At 42.5% G+C, this 19,828-nt stretch overlaps 1 protein-coding gene across 5 annotated transcripts in view; it reads right to left on the bottom strand.

Moving 5' to 3' along the window:
- Window positions 1-11,403: 11,403 nt before the first annotated feature.
- Window positions 11,404-19,828, bottom strand: part of ZEB2 (zinc finger E-box binding homeobox 2) — a 118,599-nt gene continuing 110,174 nt past the window's right edge. For all 5 annotated transcript variants that reach the window (XM_061556973.1, XM_061556976.1, XM_061556977.1 and 2 more), the window contains exon 9: window positions 11,404-12,974. In XM_061556973.1, coding sequence (XP_061412957.1) covers window positions 11,875-12,974 — 1,100 coding nt within the window. In that variant the 3' untranslated portion in view covers window positions 11,404-11,874. The remainder of the gene's footprint in view (window positions 12,975-19,828) is intronic.

Genomic DNA, 19,828 nt, shown 5'->3' with positions numbered 1-19,828 from the left:
ACTGGTTTGGCTGCGGACACAGACCATTGCAAATCATCTCTTACCGCAAACAGAGTCGGGAAGATACAGGCCCGGGATACAGTTTGTTTCGTGACTATTTCCAGGACAATGGAAGAGCAAACAAAATGGCACGATGGTATGGCTCGCTGAACGCCGCACGAATTTTGATGGTTGGATACCTTTTAGAATTTGATTTCTGCGCCCAAAGGCAGCAGGGAATGCAGTAATGCAAACACTATAACAGACATAAATGCGGACACGCACCCGTACATTCACACATTTCCAAACTGTGTCAGAATTGTCTTTGGCAATTTCGGTGCTGAGGAGACATTCTCAGATTGTTGTGCTTGAGTATTACAAATGTAATGCAATGGCATGTGTCCAGATGATTTGAGTCATATATGAAGAGGTGAGGGTGCTCACCTGGTTGAACAAATGTCTCACCTGTTTCAACAAAATAAGCTTGAAACTTGAGAATGATGTTGCTTCGACCCTCTTGTCATAATGTTTCAAACGTTTTGCGGTCAACACATTTGCATGGCCTTACAGGCAGGGACGGTGCTGGGCAATGCTGGGGTGGGGCCCCCTTGCACCACCGGGCGTCCCTTTGGCCGGCACAAGTTCCCTCACCTTAGCGGTGCATCACTGTTACGGTGGAGGATCTGGAGGCAGGCTTGCTTATACATAGTAGTGGTATATGAGTGAGACCGTGAGTTTGTCCGACCACAGTTTCAGAATCCAAGAATTTTAAGAAGACAGATAATTACTCCCATAAACAACCTTGGTAAATGTGGGCATGATGACATTGTTAGCTTCCTATTCCTTCAGCCGTCAATGTATTTTTTGAGAAAAAATCTTTGGAAAACATTGAGAATATCTAAAGAAACATGGCTTTCTGTTCAATATTCTGCATTACATTGCAAGGTTTTTACAGCATATTGGGTTTCTTTCTTTTCATTCTGGTAATTTATTTGTGGATTATGGTCCTTGGCAGACTTAGTGCAGGTACAATTTTTTTTTGACAAATTCTATTTCATTTACAAATAGCATAATGTACCAGCAACTGCGTGTGTGTACATACTGTGCCGTGTAAAGAGAGGGAGGGCAGCCATGCCACATGCTAGAAACTCTTGACCACCCTGATTGTACTTTAGGAGACCCGTTACTGCAACATTTGCAATTTCAGTCATTCTGACATTAGCCGGGCCACCATTGCAGCCTGCCCACTACTAATGAACTTCAATGGGTATACCATTGAGTTTTTCCAGGTCTCAGAGACAAAAATCTGACCCTCATCCCATTTTCTAGGGAGTCCCTCGGGGGGGCTCTTTCGTATGGTCCATTATTTTTTTCTTTCAGATTTACACGAGCAGTGTTCCCACCAGAAGGTTCACTATTGAGTCGTGACGTTCACACATGGCTCCGAATTCCTGTCAATTTGGTACATTTCCACCATGACGTAAAGAATGACTGATTTTGGAAATTGCTTTTAAAACACTATCTCTTGTCTACTCAAATTATTCCAATTTAGTCCCATGACCATCATAATATGTGAAGTGTTCGGCTTCACCACTCTGTTCAAGCAACCATTATATTCAACATTTTTACCATAATCCTCTGTTACCTAACTTTGAGGATTTCGTGAAAAATGCCTCAGCCTGGCACAACGAGTTTGAAAGCTGGAGTGATTTCGCTCAGCTCTTAGAAGCCTCAGAACGATTCTCCTAAATCTGGTCGCATGTCTTGGTGTCACGCAATGACGAATAAAGTTACATTTTATGAGAGTAGAGAGTAGAATGGCAAGATGATGTAGGTCCCTGAAATGAGATTTTCTTGGTCAGCAACTGCTGAGGGGTCGAGTGTAGATGTGGTGAAGTAGCAGCAACGTGTGCATGTGTGCCAGCACTTTATTAAAAAATAACCCGCCAACATTCCATGGATGAGAGATGTGTGCCGGCATGTTTGTAGGCACTATATATATACACACACACGCCCAGAGTGGTGCACTTCCAAACTAAGGATAAAATTAGGGAGACCTTGTTTTGCCTTACAGCCAGACATAGTCTGCCTTCGCCATGAAAAAATAGCTCTTTATTCCGTGTCTTGCTTCATGACAAATTAGGTTTAGATGTGTATCTCACACTTTGGTGAAATTGAGCTCGGTCACTTTCTCTCATGAGGTCATCTGACACTGGCACATGAATAAAATGCATAATTGTTACTTTTTTGATGAACCCACCAGAGCACGTGGTTTGTTATCGAGTGTCAACTCAGCCCATCATCCCACCCCGCAGAGTTGATCTAAATTCGTGCCACTTTGCTAGGAGTCAGCGGCAGATGTCTTATGGATGGATTGGCTCCCACCATAGGAATGTGGAATTCCCACAACTGGCTCGTGGTCACAAATGGAGATGAATTCATCAACACTCATATAAGCAGGTCAGCCTTTAATGTTAACGACTCCCTCAGCAATGTAATCCTCTGGGAATAGCCCTGTAACTTGTTGTCCATTGGTTACCTCTTTCATGAGGTCATGTGTGCATGTGCGTCACTCTTCACATGCAGACTTTATGACGCATTGATAATGTTGCATTCAAACTATAAAGCTCCCCGTACATTACTCATCCATTGTTGCTTCACACAGCTTTGCACCCTGGGCAACTGCCCTGATTGCCCACCCCTGAAGGCCAGGCCCGTGAGCACAAGATACCCTTTACAAATCATCTTGGCAGATTGATGATACGCTCCGTATTGCCAACGGTGTGCACGTGTGATACACTCTCAACACCTGTGAGTCATCCTGGATGGTACGTGCTCTTGCCAGGTGAAGAAGCTTGAGTGGTGTTTAAACAATCGGTCGTGTTCACAATCGCTTCCGAGGATGAGTGAGTTGGCCAGGTGGCTCAGAGATGAGAAAGCTGAGCTGGGTTTGAAGCGCGGCTGTCGCCCACAATGGAAGTGGGTTCTCAAGTGTAGCGAATTGACGGTCGCAGCCTCGTCCCAAATCACGTCACGTGCAAAAAAAGCCCCAATCAAATTTGTGTTGTTGTACTTTTCATGGCTACGTTGTAAGATCTGAGGATTAAAAACAACAACAATGGTAATATTGTTCCAGAATCTCGTAGGAGAGCCTGTGGGAACGTGCGTCCCCTGTTGTGCATTGAATGAAATGGTCACTTGAACTATTTATTTTGGAAATGTCTTCTGAAAGCTCACCTACTACAGGCCGATCTCTGAGATGTGTACTGCTCCGTGAGACTTGTGAATGGATTCTTCATCTCACGACATGAAGCCAATAAGCACGATTGGAATACGTTATGAATAAAATAATTTTACATTTAAGAGACCTTTCGAGGAGAATGTGTCAGACGATTGTCCAGTATTAACGCATCATCAAATGTCCCCTCTGCATTCAAATCACCAGACAGGGGGTTGGCAGTAGCAACCATACAAAACATGTATTCTTCAGAAGGCTTTACTGTCTGTCCATAATGGTGAAGTATGATTATCTTAGTCTCTTGGAGTGACAACTCTACAAATAAATACGGTCATGAGGAGAAAAACACCACCACTGTGCTGAGATGAGGTCCCTCAGGTAGTGCGTCCTGTCATTTATGACATATGGATCTGTAATGATCATCATACCATGCGAAACCCTTTCAAATAAACATGGAACAATGCACTATTTAGAAATCACTAACCGAATAACTTTAAGCATTGTGAAGGGAGCGAGAATCGGCCATTATTCTGCTGGGTTATCAAATGCAAATGATCTTGAGTGGGACTCATTGTCAGATGTGGCAGAAATAAATAAACAAAGTTAGCGATTCGTGAAAAAATCGTAGTCAACGCAGCAACTGCTAGAGGGACTGAGTGATCGAGTAAGGGTGCTTTTACAAGGAAGATGAACTGCAGCAGCATGAGTTCAAATAACTGATTCAGAACATCATGCGGAGGTCTTCATAGAGAAAGAACATTACTGGTTTCTACACACACTCCAGGAAAGCCTGCACTGAGCCTCGTGACTCATTTTCACTTGGGTTGTGCTTGGGAATTACTGCAATGTGTGTGGAAGTGACAGGACAAAGCGTACAGTGCTCATAACGAGGGGCACCCACTCGAATTTGCATACAGAAATGTAAAAACAAAACCTCCTTACTCTACTGCCATCTACAACTGTCCTCAGTCGTGCTGCAGATGTTCCACATCTGACTTGTTAAAAATTAAAAGGTGCAACTGCGACGCGGAGAGGAATGTGGTTATTGGGGACTTGGTTGGACATCACGAACACACGTTCAAATGCAGTTCATTGCACAGCCGAATTCTAAGGGTTTGTGATGAAGATGTTTGAGCCAATTATTTCAGACAGTGATCTGGCAAGAGTTTTGCCAATTGCCCACACCAGGTGTGACCGGTTGAGTAATCTAGTAATTAACTTGTGGCTGTGCTCCATTCGTTTACATCATCATTATTGGTCACGCGCGGTGCGGGGAATTTGCTAAACCTGTGCCAGGTCACTTGTTTCTCAAAATTGGAGCACTGCCTTTGTTGTGTGTACAAGTGGACGGGTAAGATGTGTGGGGGGTGAGATGTGTGGGGGAGGGGGGGGGGGGAGAAAGAAACAAACAGATACAGCGAGCAAGAGAAAAAAGAAACGAATTGAGAGACAGATGCAGTTAAATGGTAAACATATCACCTCATTGTAGATGCGTGTACGAATCTTCAGCATCGATACGTAAGCGTCAATGATGTATACGTACGCTGACAAACAACATAACAGAAACAGATAGTATCTGTCATTAATCACAATGAAATACAATTTGGATTCGAACAGAAACAGTGGGCATGTTTATGTTATATAACCCCTCAATTTTAAGCAGAGGGAAAACATTAAGCTCTTGAGGCTGGATTATAGCAGGGGAAGGGAGTGGACAACCAATCGGTGGCTGGGGAAGATGAGTTCAAAGCTACGGGGTTAGCAAAAGAGAAATGATTGAGCTCCAACTGAGCGAAGGTTCGCTGGGAGCTTTCACGAAAAGGCATTGGTTACTAGAACGGAACGTACATGGAGGTGTGCAAACGGGAAGGAGGTGGTCGTGGACAGGAGCGAATGAATGGATAATCTTGAAAGAATGGTGAACACCGTCTTGAAATTGATCCTGGATTGGATTGGGAGCCACTGGATCGATTTGAGTATCGGGGTGATGTGGTCTTATTTACGGGTGCGGCTGAGGAATTTTGGCAGCGGCATTTTGGATCATCTGAAGTTTTCAGAGGAGGGGATGTGGGTAGAACATAGATCAGAGATTCAGATTCTTTGGGTCTTTCGGTAAAGTCACGATGAGAGGTTATAAGAAAATGACAAAAAAATTACAAAAAACTACGACGTTTCGATCGCAACACAAGCGTTCGTCATCCTTTAATCTTCATGATGATCCTTTTTCTTCCTGATGACGAACGCTTGTGTTGCTATCGAAACTTCGTAGTTTTTGTGATTTTTTTTGTCATTTTCTTCGAACCTATCTACGTAACTTTACCGAAAGACCCAAAGAATATGAATTCCTGCAGTCACGAAATCTTTAAGTCAACATGTATAGAGCATAGAGTTAAAGAAGTCGAGTCCCGCCACGATGGCGAGACGTTAAATCTCTCGCCTGGTATACAGGAAGTCGTGGTGTTCGATCCCGATCCCGGCCCTGTGCCGCCGGTATATTTTTAGTTTGCATGTTCTCCCTGTGGTCGTGTGGATTTTTCTCTCCACATGTAGAATCAACATGCGTTTAGAGTATTGGGCTACAATACATTTCCACGTGATAAGTCACTTCGTTGTGTTATCATTTTTGTCCAGGTTTCTTCTGAAAAAATGCTAAATTGCTTAGTGTGTCTTACCTGGTAAGATTAAAAACATGTTTGAAGGCATCGATGATGGTCTTCTTGGCTGTTGGAGTAGGAAAATAATGCATGTGGGAGATGTGTAGATGGAGTTATAAGGTCCTGTCGAGTTTAGATATCTTGGAAGGAAATTAGACCTTCGGATTAATGACAAATCCAAGGTTGACAGTGTAATATCAGAGCCGAGAAGGTGCACACTCAAACTGAATTGTTCACTGAGATTGGACTTTTGTCAATGGGGAATATTTTAGTTTTTTTAGAGGGGATTGTGATGTTGCATTCGTGGAGTCAATGTTGATTTGGAACTGGGTGTTACCAAATTGAGATGCAATATGCTGAGAAGAGCAGAGGGCTGAGGATGGGGCCTTGTGTGACACAATAACACAGAGGTTTCTGAGAGGTGTGGACATATTGGAGCACTCTGCTCGTTAAGAGCAGAACTGGGAGATAAGTGTGCTGGAGATGTCTACATAGTTTTAGAGATGCTGACGAACGATGGAGTGGTTTGTGGCGTCAAATGCAGAAAAAAGATGGAAGTGAGCTCAGAGTGAGAGTGACCCATAGTCTCAAGAAAAAAGAAAGTAGTCAACCATTGGCAGAATCCAGATTGTACTGGATTGTAGACACCACGGAGGGACATGCATTTGGAGAGATGTGAGAAGATAACCTTTTCTTGGACTTTAATTTTCCCGAGGAAAAGTAAGTAATTTACTTCCAGCGTCCATGGAGAACGTGCGTTTTTTAAATGTAATTAACATTTTAATGTTGGCATGCCTGAATGCTGTTGGCTGACAATACAGCATCAATAATGTCAAAATGTAAAAAGAATATCCCACTTGCATGCACCCGTACCTATTTATAAGGGAAGGGATAATATGTGTGCGTTCATAGTTGTGTTGTGCCAGAGTGATTGCGTGTGGTGGAAGAAGACTTCCAGCTTGCCAAGATTAGCCACATAATTCCACAGGTGCAAGGAATGATGTGCAATTATTTAAGGTCATTATCATAATGCAAAGAGCAATGGGTTATTAAGTTAATTAAGCCTCGCTATGTGGAATCGGTACAGTGTTGGAATAATGAGTGTTAAATGGTGACAAGATTTATTACCAATCCTGCGGTATAAATCATCCCATATGCCGGACATCTGAGAATGGGCCTCAGGTTTATAACTGCCACATGTGACACACTCGCATTCATATTAACATCAAAACAAGTGGAAGAGAAGGAGTGCATCCACCTGCAATTGGGCTGATGGGGTCGTAGAATAAATTCAGAAAATCTGCCAAAATCCTGGTTTCCTTGGTCATTGATCGCTAATTTGTAGTAGCAATTAATGTACCACTCCGGCTTTGTGGGGAAGCTGCATGGAATATGCTGTGATCTCTGCATAGGCAATATCTTGTGAATTAGAAAGCATATCTTCTGGGCCTCCTGGTTTCATGAGATGTATTACAAGTCACTCCAGTTATCCACATGTGCTTTATGCATAATACCATAAGTGAGCAATTCTCGAATCCAGTCTCTGTGATGTAAATGATGTACGCAACTTTTCAAAATTGTTCGTGAACATATATGCTGGTGTTGTTGACATATGTTGTTGTTGTAACTTGCTCACCTGACCATTCTGGACATGTGAAAAAGAGCTTCATAACTCCTCCAGTCTAAATAAACATTCTGATTCTTGATTCTGATGTGCTGGGTATAAGCCGAGTGTGGATGGGGAAGTGATGGCCACCTGGGTTTAATACCCACCCACAGCTAACATCAGTAGTGAGTGGCACCTGAACTGGCCCTGGGTCCTTCCTTAACCAACCCACACTGAACCAGCTTGAAGTATGTTCCTTCATCTCGCAGTGGATTAATAAAGAGCAGTAAAGTATCATAATTTTAGTTTTATAATGTCAAGCATTACAAATATACATTCACCGAATACCCCTGGATAGTCTGATGTTATAAGCATAAGCCCACACGTGACTTCCACTTGATGACACGAGAAGAGGCTTAAACTCGTACACAATTGATACGTTGCTGCAAAATGCCGTTGGAGGACTTTGAGCTTGAGGAAGTATGCACCCATGGACCTATAAAACATAGCCTTTCTTAATACGTCTCTATGTACCATTGTTTTAGTAACATTTCCAATATAGTATTAACAAAATGCAATACATGTACGGCCTTGATCGAGTGACTAATTTCAATTCGAAGGATGTTCTGAAAGAACGAGAAATCATATTTTCGGCACAAAATATACGTTCATAACTAAAACTATCCAAACACCAACGTTATGAGTTTGATGCCCCAAATAAAATATTTGGCACAACCGGTTTCTAGTTCTAAATGACTTATGACTCGTGTGAACCTCTTAAACATATATGCATCTCATCATTAGTGAACCGAACACTTTGCCTCCCAGGGAATGTTTTGCTAAAGCTGATTAAAAAAAAGTGAATAAAGCATGCTCCCAGTTACTTACAAAACTATTAAAGTATTATGACTATTAAATAATTACTGTCGTTATGAATATATTGACTTTGTTTAACAAGGTGAGAATCCACTGGGATTAATTATGTCTTTTTCAAAGGGGACCTGGGAAATTATGGTCAGTTAGTGCAGTTACAGTCTGTTTAAATGTTGGATTAATACTAGGACACTGGAACTTAATCGCTCATTCTTGCAAATAATGCGATTTGATGTTTAACATCAGCCTTATGGGTGCACGCCTTGGAAATTCCCCAAAGAAATATCCAAGCAAATAGAGGATAACAAAAACACCGGCTCTATGGTGATGGTGCTGACAACTAAGCGACCGACCCAATACCCATCCATCACTACATTGCACAAGTGTAGGGTTTCATGAGGGCTGAACAGGGCAGTGAATAGTATGTGAGCACTTCACTCACATTAAAAGGATGGAAACAGAAGTGCAGTGGTTATCGCACTGTGACCCAAGATCGATTCAACAGTCACAGCTAACATCGGTGGTAAGTGAGATATGAACCTATCATGCTCCCATGCCCCTGCTAACGTTGACGAGCATGGTGATGAATTATCAAACATTATCCAAGGTGGGAAGGCCTTCATCCAGCAGTGGTTTTACAAAGGGCTGAACATTATTATTATTATGAACATGACCGCGAATGATATTACTAAATTAAACATATCCATTCTAGATTTGAAGTTTTCGTTACTGCAAGGATCCATACTCTTTGCTTCTTTCGGTAAAGTCACGTAGATGAAAAATAAAAATAAAATTAAAATAACTACATTAAATCACGACGTTTCGGAGGCAATGTCGGAAGCTTGTGTTGCCTCCGAAACGTCGTGATTCAATTTAGTTATTTTCATTTTATTATTATTTTTCATCTACGTGACTTTACCGAAAGAACCAAAGAGTATGAACATATCCAATTGTGGCTTTTTTTTTTACTTGGCAATATCGATCACGTCTTCGTTTGGCTAACTCGTTGTCAGATCTGACCTCGTTGTTCAATACCATTCAGTGTGTCCGTGTGACTGCGTTCATGTTCGATATCCGGTGGCGGTGCTGGTGTGGTGGTGTACACGCGGAATCATTGCACACGGACGAGTGGGCGCAGGCAGTGAAGCAGACGTGACGCGCCTCGTAGGGAAATGCCAATCGCAGTTTATTGAGAAATGATCAAAAGAAGAGAAACAAAATAAAGAATACAAAAGTGGGGAAGAATTAGTTGCAATAAATAAATAAGAAACGTTAATAAATAGTTTGGTTATCATGATCGGTTGATCTGACAATGCTTTATTATTATTGTTCGTCATTAGAAAAAAAAATAAACAGGCAATAGTAAACGCGCATATATCTGTACTATAGGTGGAGAACAAACACTTGAATAATTGTGAGGAATCGTCTATGATACGGCAGGTTGCTATATGATGATGCTAAGAGTTTATTTTTGTTCCTTACACAGCATTGCGAGCTGCACCAAACAACTTACTTGATTCTCATAGTTTAGTCACTTTTTTATATAGAATTTAAGTTTACACTTGTAAAAATTAAGATTTTTTTCAAACACACTGTAAAGACATCAGCAATAATTTCCTTTGTAAGGTTTTAGCAAAAAAAACAAACATGGAAAGTGTAAGTATTTTATCGTTTCATTTTTAAAAAATAGTTTTCTCAAAAGTCGTACGGTCATATCAAAATGTTTTTTTCTTGATTCATCAAAAGTGTACATGGTTTCTGGTTTTATTTTTGGGACAAAAAATTAAAATTAAATTAAATTAGGAAAGAACAGGAAGTTTGAGACGTGAAGTATGGAACAAAATTAAAAATATAACAATTATAAGAACGCGTCGGATTTTCCAATTCTTGAACTCTTCCGGAAGTTCACGATTTTTTACTAAAATATACTTTTTGTAAAACTTTGTTTTTTTTACTGTTACTGTAAACACTACAGTATGCAATAATAAATAACAATAAAAGATGCTTTTGTCCGAAACTAGCGGGCTGTATAAATATTTGTTTTCTCTTGTAAACGCTCTAACTACCTATGGGGATGTGTATTGGCAAATGCAACCGGCGGGGTGAGCATATAACACTGCTTCGGCTCTAGGAAATTGCACAAGGGTAAACTCTACGCGTTATTGACTAAAATGATCTATCACGGTTATATCGCTAATACTGACCAGTGCGGATGAAAACCTTGTAACTGGTAATAATAATACTGAATTACTGATGCGCTGAAAAGCAGGAAAAAGCCACGGTTTTTTTTTCTTCCTCTATATAAGTAATACTTGGAGAGCGCTCCGTCCGCGCAATAGTGACTCGCACCTTTGTTTGCTTGCATAAGGCTTCTCATATCGAGTGTGTCACGATCCTCAGTGAGGGTTTATACACCAACTAACCTGGTCCAAATCTACGGTTATTCGGCGACATAAAACATATGCCAAACTTAAAGTGCAATGCCAATCGTGCATTGGCAGGTATGGTCAATTTGGTTAATTAAAAGACACATGGCATTGAATACAACACTGTCTGCATGAAGGCATAGGAATGATGCTTATAATTTGCTACCATATTAGTTAATGTATAGACCCTTCTTCGATACAGTACACTGTAGGCGTTTATAAAAAACAAAAGATGTCCATATTATGAAAATGCATTCAACACCAATAATATTTTAATGTGCTCTTAGGGAGTCAATATATATATTGACAACAGATTAATTTTGGAATTTCAAAAGTCGTAAAATGATTTCCATGGATCACTTTTCATAAGCCGCACACAGTATACATTTCACCTTATCGAGAGAATGTGCTCTTAGGCTCATGCATTCTGACCTGGTAATACCCTTTTGTAGTTTGTCTTTTACATTCGCAGAACCTACCAAGTTTACTTTCAAACTTGTCATTGCCCCTTCGATGTCCGTCTACCCCCCCATCACCCTTCCCACTCCCCCCTCCCCCTTCCCTTCCCCCTTCCCCCCTCCCCCTTCTCTTCCCCCTTCCCCCCTCCCCCTTCCCCCCTTCCTCCCACCCATCCCAGGGCTCTAAATAACCAGAACAAGTTCATCGGGATTTTATAATCAAAACATGGTCAATGTTGCATTGTGCCCATTGTAAGATTACACTTATTTATTTTGTAGTACAACAGTATAATCCTAACCACTGAATTAAAAATAAATCATGCATGGATTATGAAAGTAGTTCAAATATCTAGTTCTAATTTTTTCCAAAAGAGAATTGTATTTTTACATTTAAATTTCATCCCGTTCCTGTTAGGAATTGGCCGACTAAATGCCTTTGGCATGACATCCGATGAAAATGTTTGGTTAGATCATTTAACACTGATTGTGTAAACTTCACATTTTTTTACGTTGTTTCATTTTTCTTAAACCATCCTGTCATGTTTCTAAACAATACCAGAAAGTTCAGGCACGTCTCAATAGGCTCGGTGCAATAGAGGCCCATAATAATACTGTTATTCATCACGGCTGATCTACAGAATTACTTATCACCTTTCTCTAAATCGCCTTTTCCTTCAGCGCCATTCTCACCCGCAGACCGTTTTCTCTTCCCAACCTTGCTTCTCTTCGGCTCTCCAGCGAACACGTACCTCTCTTCACCTTCTCCGTCTTCTCCTGCTCCCATTTTGCATTCTATGCCCTCAGCAGCCTTCTCCTTGTCACTTCCCAGATTCACGTCTTCATCACCATCTGCTACACTTTCCAGTTCATCTCTCGCATCTTCTACGGCTTCGTCTCTGTCCATGTCACAACTTTTGCTCTCACCATTATCTACATCCATTGACCAACTTCCTTCAGGGTCACCTGCATCTCTTTCCATCTCCGTTCCATTCTCGTCACCATTTTCATCGTTAACTTCATCATCATCGCCATCATTCTCCTCTACTTTCATCTTCTGTTCGTCTTCTTCCCCAAGTCCATCAGTAACACATTCTCCATTTCTTTCTTTAATGCCATAACAGTGCTGCGATGCAAAGCCATATCTAAAAACTCCTCCACTCACCATCGGAATTCCCAACATACCAAACTCATTTTTCATGTCTCCTACGCCCATGTTTTCCTGGTCACTGCTGCTTGTCAATGCATCTCGCTCTCGGTCCATTTCTCCCAGCATTCCTTGCTCCTGCTCCTCCTTCCTTTCAAACATTCTTTGCTCTCCATCAAACTTTATCAGCAGCTGATGCTTCATGCCGAACGGTTCCATCATCGCTCGATGGTCTTCACCCTTCCTGTCTTTTTCCAAGTTTCCCAACATCCTTTGCTCCATAGCCAGCTTTCCACGAATCGCCGAGTTGTCTCCGCCGCCGAATTTCTCCACCTCGGGGTCGGCCTCGTCCGGTGGGGTGGCCCGCTCTCCCGTCACGTCTCCCGGCCCTCCCACCTCACCTTCGCCCACCCCGCGCCGGCAGTACGAGTAGCGGTGGTTCATGTGCTGCGAGTAGGAGCCCGAGTGCGAGAAGCGCTTGCCACAGCGGTCGCAGCGGTACGGCTTCTCCCCCGAGTGCAGGCGCGAGTGTTCGATCAGGTGGTGCTTGTGCTTGAATGCCTTGTTGCAGACCTCACACTGGTGGGGACGCTTGCCTGGCCAGGGTGGCAGGGAGTGGGGACACAAATGGAGCAAAATATTCGAATTATAATACTGAAACAACGTTATATGAATGAAATGCCAACTCTTTGCACGACATTTCTAACAGCAAGCAGTGTCAGCCCCAAAAGTAATGCCACTAATTACCGTGGCTTATTTGTGCATCGGAGCATCTGACCATTTTTTTGTAACTTGCCTTCACTACATTATTTTCTATTTTATTGTTCTTATGGGCCATAATACAGGTTTTTTTTGGGTTAGATCGTGTCAAATACGCGATCTATTTACGTGATCTAACCCAAAAAACCTGTGTTATGGATGATATTGGTCGCAAAAGAATACGTGTTAAACTGTTCTTATGGTATTTCAACATGAACCCGGTACGGAACACAAACCGTGACGTGGGGATGGGGGGGGGGGCACATCAACTCCATGGATAGAAGCCCCACAATTCTATGCTCCTGTGTTTACGGGAAGGGGAGAAATTGGGCTCACTGCCCCACCGAGGTGGGGACTGCGAGCAGGAGCGTGCACTTTTATATGGGGGAGGCCTTCACTAAATTCTTATCGGACAGCAGCGGAAAGGCGCACATGGCTGACCAAATGGCTACAGACGCATCGCTTCTGCAATCGCATTCTTTACACCGGTTTTCTCGACATCTCAAGAGTGCTGGCCCTGTGGCGATTGTGAAGAAGCAAAAGGCCCATTGACAATCACGGCAGGAGGCGCTGAGCGAGGCTACCTGTGCTCTCTGCTACTTTGCACACGTGCCACTGCTAGCCGACCTACAGCCTCCTCTGCTGCCATTTCTCCATGTTTAGCAAAAAATAGGGCAGCAATTTGGATGACACCATAGTTCTCACACTGCATGCAATATACCACATGACGTGTAACATGCAATATCCCACTCAACATGTAAATATACTGTACGTGAGATCAGAGGTGTTATGGTTCATATAATTTTTGTGGAATAATGCAAATATTCAGTATGACAATGCCATCAGTAGCAATGTATGTCTAAGATACATTATAGCGTAAAAAACATAAATGAAGCTGCTGTTTTGAATTAAAATTACATAAGTGAGAGTGTGCATACATATTTGACTTCATCACTTGCAATAAACATATTTAAAGGGATCTGGCCTCTATTTAAAATGCTTCAATATTCGGCAAGAAAGATACAATCATAAAAAAATACGATATTGGCAATACAGTGGTCCCTTGGTTAACAGTGATATCGGTTAATGGACTTTCGGTTAACGTTTCGCCTCCTAGAGGACTCGGGCCCCAATTTCGGCCAATCCAAGCACTCGTAAGTGGGCTGAGCATGCCTCGGCCAATTAGCGACGCCCATTTATTAGCGTTTAGACCTCGACCGGATTTGTTTTGCATGGCGTTTTCTGTTTTGGCAGTCGAAACAGCTCTCTCTTCCATTAACAGTTATTTCGGTTCACAGTAGTTTTCGTGGAACGGATTAAAAACGTTCACAAGAGGACGACTGTATCAATGTCAGAACATAACTACTCCAAGAATGCCCGAAGTGAAATATCTACACACATACTAATTAGTTTTTCATTACCCATGTTTACTGACACATATAGATCGTAGTGCATATAAAGACATATTAAAACTACAAATCCAATATGATATCCAGTGTGGCATCCAGAACCATTTCCCACTTCCGATGTGTGGAACTTTAGCATCGACGGACAACATGGTTCAGCCTCAAGCATGAACTGTAATTTAATTCATGCTTTGGTGAAAGGGCGTTTTATATTTACTTGGCAGTTAAAAAATATGATAGTTTATCGTTTTACATACAATATTGCTAGAGATGATTTTCACTCACATACGAATTTGGGCCCACAATCAGGGGTTGATAAACGCCTCATCTAAAGGATCTTTAATTTGTGGACTACGTATGAGAAGTATCGCACGCCACAAGACACTAGAGGTGTTATATTTTCACGTTTATCATAAAAAAGCGATTTGTACCATTCTTTTCCGCCTGTGCATTGTCTTTAATTTCAGTGCTGTTATCAAGTGAGTTTCCTTGGATGCGAATAATTCCGCATGAGTAAACAAACAAAATAACCTGCTTGGAACAAGCTGGGCAAAATAATAGCATTTAGAACTTCTTGCGAATGCATTGTGTAACGATTGGTAATACATTCCTACTGGGTGGCACTTTGGAAATGACATTTGATTCTCAATAGAAAAGCTATGAGTCCAATTTCCTGTTTGTGGTCATGTCAGGCTCTCTGAGGTCGATAAAATTAGTACCACTTTGTGACGCCAACAGTGGTCATGTTATGGATATACTATTTCCGGTCATGGGAATATGGAATTTATATATCACTACCTCAGGGCTTATAGTGAAGACACGCACTATCCCATTTCCTGTTTGAGTCAGGAAACACTTTCTCTTTGACTTAACTTGGATAATTAAACAAGACTGCATGTCAGCTGGTGTGTGTGTGAGTGTGCATGAAAATGAAACAATTGTGGAAAAGTTTTACCTCAAGATTGGTTCGAAAAAGAAAAACATGCAGAAATTTGTGCATGAAGGTCACCATTATGGTCATGTCATGGTGGAAGGTTATGTTTCAGAACCCTTATTAGCAGCACAGACAAAGAGGTCCATTGACATCTGCATTTTTGCGTCCGTACGTTGCTCAGTCTAGGCTGTCTGGGGCCTTTAACATTGGCGCAAAAATATGCCTGCGTAGTTGTTCCTTTTAATAAACATTCTGCCCTTCCCTCGCTCATGCCAAATTGGAATACACTTACCCGTCTGATGCAATAGTGGGCCAATGACGGATCCTCCCAGGCCACTAATTCAGATGCGACAGGATCAGATTGTGTCTTGATATTTACGTGCAAGAATAATGAGGGAGCCTGTTGAGCCGCTAATGGGAAGGTAGAGGGAAACAAGTTGACCAAACATCTCCATTTTGGTTGCCACTATCATCGGTCACTGCTAATGATTTGAAAGCTCACTTTTAGGCATTGGCCTGGTGGTGCAATGGCAGGGTGCCTGAAACACAATGGGAGGGTTCCTGAGTTCAAACTCCGGTCAGGGGTTGATTTAGCCCATCATATCTCTGGGGGTAATTAAATTGAGATCCCCTTTTGAGAGATGTTAATTGCGAATAACACGTCAACAGAACTGGTCCTTGCCACAGGAATGTGTAATTTCCACCAGTCACTTAGGGCTGACAATGGAGGCGGGCACTGAACTCATTTATGCTCCTTTGCATATTGCTGTTGGAGTAAAATCAGACACGTCTGACAATATGGAGCTCTTAATTCCACGTTATAATCCGCTAACTTAATGCCGAGGTGCGTAAATTTTACCGAACACGCGAATATTCCAAGCCTCTTGCAAGCCTTTCAGGACCCCACCCAAAGGCGCCTCGGTTGGTTATTTGGATGCCCAAAATATCCGCGGCAGGCATGTCAGCGATGCCTACGACAACGTGGCCTGCACGAAAATAACCCCGCAAACACCAGTGTGTGAGCGCCCGCACTTAAGGGGACGGCCTTGCAAAAAAAAAATGCCCAGCACACACACACACACACCCTACGTGGACACGTAAACACGCGGGAGCAAAATGCACGGCTGTGGGCATTTTACGGCACCTTAAAATACACTGGTGTCAATGAAGGAGACCAAAAGTCCCATTCGCAGGGGAGTGGAGGGACCCACCGAGGAAGAGCACTGCTGTGTGCCACTCGCATTCACCATGTTCCAATGCCATGGCGGGGGGCGGGGGGCGGTGGGGGGCATGGGGGGGGGGGTGAGTACAACTTTGAGGGAAGTCATCTGTGGTTGTCCTATAGAGAGAGAGAGATACCGCCCATCGCCATGGGAGAAAACGTGACTGCCTTGCTTGTTTGGGCAAAAAGACCGTGGCTTGACTTGCTCCTGATAATGCTAATTATAATACAGCACAGTGCACGAAGATTTGGCGCGGTGCTATGCCCCACGTTGTGTAAGCCTCCTTGCCTTGCACACTTCCCTAGACAGAGAAGGGCAATACTTATGTAAGACGTGACTTGGTGTGCCCAAAACACCCCACCCATGAACGAGCCACTGCATAGCTCACAAGGCTCAATAGGTGTAAGCATAGTCATCATGGAATGTACCATTTCTCTTCTATTAAAAAACAAAAACTTTTCTAAAATAAGTAGCAATCATGTACAGTAATTTGTCAATCTATTGCTGGATGAAAGCCTCTCCCCTATGTCAGTCGTGGGGGTTGTTTGATCACGCTTGACGATGCTGGGCAGTGTGAGTTGGTGAAAAATGTGAAGCCTAGGTCCGGTTCAGGTATCACTCACTACTGATGCTATATAGCTGTGGCGAGGAATCGAACTTCGGTGGCCGGGTTCATAGTGCACAGAGCTTATGACTGTGCCAACCCTTAACTATGTACCTCGTGTTCATGCTGTCGTAATTAAAGCTTGCATCTAAAAACAGGGACCATGTCAGAGTAAACCTATCTAGGGACATTACTCCAGAAGATGATGTCACGGAATATATATGCGTCATACAGTGGCTTATATCACCACACGTACAAATCAAATCAAGAGTCATTCTTGATGTGTATGAAATAGTTATACGTTTTTTTTTTTATCAAAAAATTATATATTTACAACTGTGAGTGTCAGCAACGTGCCTTTGCACAATGCTGCAATTGGATCATTGGGATACTGTTCGAGTATAGCGTTAAGGTCACGTGTCGGCTGTGTAACAAACGAGGAATCTAGCAGAAGGAAGACAACTATGGCTAGGTGTGGTGGCATCAGTGGCATTGCCGATAATGATCTCTTGTCCTTGTTTTACAGCCCATTTTGATGTCCAGTAACAGCCTGGGATTGGAATTCAGCAGTACTGACCGAGTGTTGCGACAGACAGAGATACCACACAGAGCCACATGTATTTTGTGCTTTTATGAGAATCAGTGGAGACCATGAAATTCTCTACACTTCACCTTGGGTGGCAACAGGGGGCTCAAAGTCAAGCTCTCAGCAGTGTTGACTCAGTGCTCTGATACGGGCATTAGCCCCCCCTTGGTCCTCCAGCCACTAATCTTGGCACGTAGATATCCTATGGCGACCTCTACTCTATTCACATCACCCGGTGATTCACTCGGTCTCACCCACAAGCACGCTGGTTGTGCACTGTCCTCTGCTATCTATGGCCATACTACAGCAGCAAGTACATCACAGAAGCTGGATCGCTCAGTCACTCGACGACGTGAAGGTTTCACTGCACATGTCGCGCACACATTGAATTTATTGTGAACTTCAATTAACATTGTATTTGTTTTACATTCCCATCGTTTGAAAAAATGCCAAATCATTTTCCAATTTTCCTATCGGCCCGGTGTCATAAGAAATTTCCATTTGTAACTTTATTTCAGTGAGCATTGCACCACCATCTGTCAGAGAATGGCCCTGTAAGATGATATTCCAAAACTACCTCTGAATTCTCATTAATAGGCATCATTATACACTGTTAGAATACACCTTTTATGTTTGAAAAAAAGTGTTGGTTAAATATGTCAATCAAACCATTTTGGTCTATTGTCGGACGGGAATACGCTGAATTAAGTGAAAAATTAAATGTAATGCAATGAGTTTCTTTGTTTTGTCATCGGTAACTAGGCCGAGACCATCAGCTCACGATACTTTGGATACTGATTTAATCATAAATTGTTACACGGTTATGTACTCAGGATCTCAGCAGCGCTGACTCAGTGCTCTGGCACGGTCTTAGCACCCCGAGACACGTGTCTGCCTTGTTGTACGCTTTTATCTCCATATTTTTTCATAAATAATGTTATCCCTAGACTGTGGGAAGTGTCACAGTTGAGCCCCTCTCCAAGGTCCCACACGCCCTTCACTCTGTTGCCATCGGCAGTAACGTCAGTAATGGAGTGAATTGCCATTATAATTAAGCTTCATATTTACATTATACTACAACGTATTGTTAAAGTCATGAGCACATCACAGGGTCAAGCGAGATGGGGGGGGGGGGGGGCAGATTGTGGAGGCCTTCATTAAGTAGTGGATTGAACATGGCTGATGATGATATTGTTCACATTTATAGTGTTTTCAATGGTGGTTTGTTGCTTCTGACAGTGCAGTGAAACTCACATGGCCACATTGGAACGATTGAGAGAAATGAGGGTTGGATGGGCCAGTGGACTGGTGCACATGGAGATACTGGTTCAACTGAAAAGTTTTATTTAATATTAGCTCTCTTTATTCTGCTAGCTTGCATGTAAATGTTCTCAAATGGCACACATTACATTTCGTGTTTGCGTGTTTTCCTCTTGAAGCCTGCATGACATTTACAATCAGCCATGTTCTATCCACTGCTGAATGAAGTCCTTCCTATGCCATCACCAACCCAAATAGCCCTGTGATGCCACGTGATCCATCTTGCTCCTGCACAAGGACTGGACTCATCATTCCATCTCCATGGTGGTCATGCTGTCAGGACTGTTGCCTGCTTCGGCTGCCATTCCATTACAAATCTCGTCCATTAACCATCAACCATTCTCACGATGCATGCTACCCCAGCCCAACTGTTTTCCTTAAGAGTCAATATGATATGCATACTCTTTGGTTTCTTCGGTAAAGTCACGTAGGTAAAAAATAAAATAAAATAAATAAAAAATCTTGAATTTAACTTTCCGGCCCTCTTTGTTAAAGTTCCTGCAGCATTTTCTGTAGTCCATTTCGACGAGTATAGAACAAATAATAATTAATAGTCAGAGTGCATTCTTGTTCAAATGAGCATTCAGCCCGTGCTCATCTCCTGTTTGCCAGGCTGAA

This window comes from Lethenteron reissneri, chromosome 23 (genome assembly GCF_015708825.2).
Source record: "Lethenteron reissneri isolate LAM-NWPU_2019-01 chromosome 23, ASM1570882v1, whole genome shotgun sequence".
NCBI classification, from domain to species: domain Eukaryota; kingdom Metazoa; phylum Chordata; class Hyperoartia; order Petromyzontiformes; family Petromyzontidae; genus Lethenteron; species Lethenteron reissneri.
The sequence above is the reverse complement of the archived record's forward strand: the minus strand, read 5'-3'. Positions and strand labels throughout refer to the sequence as shown.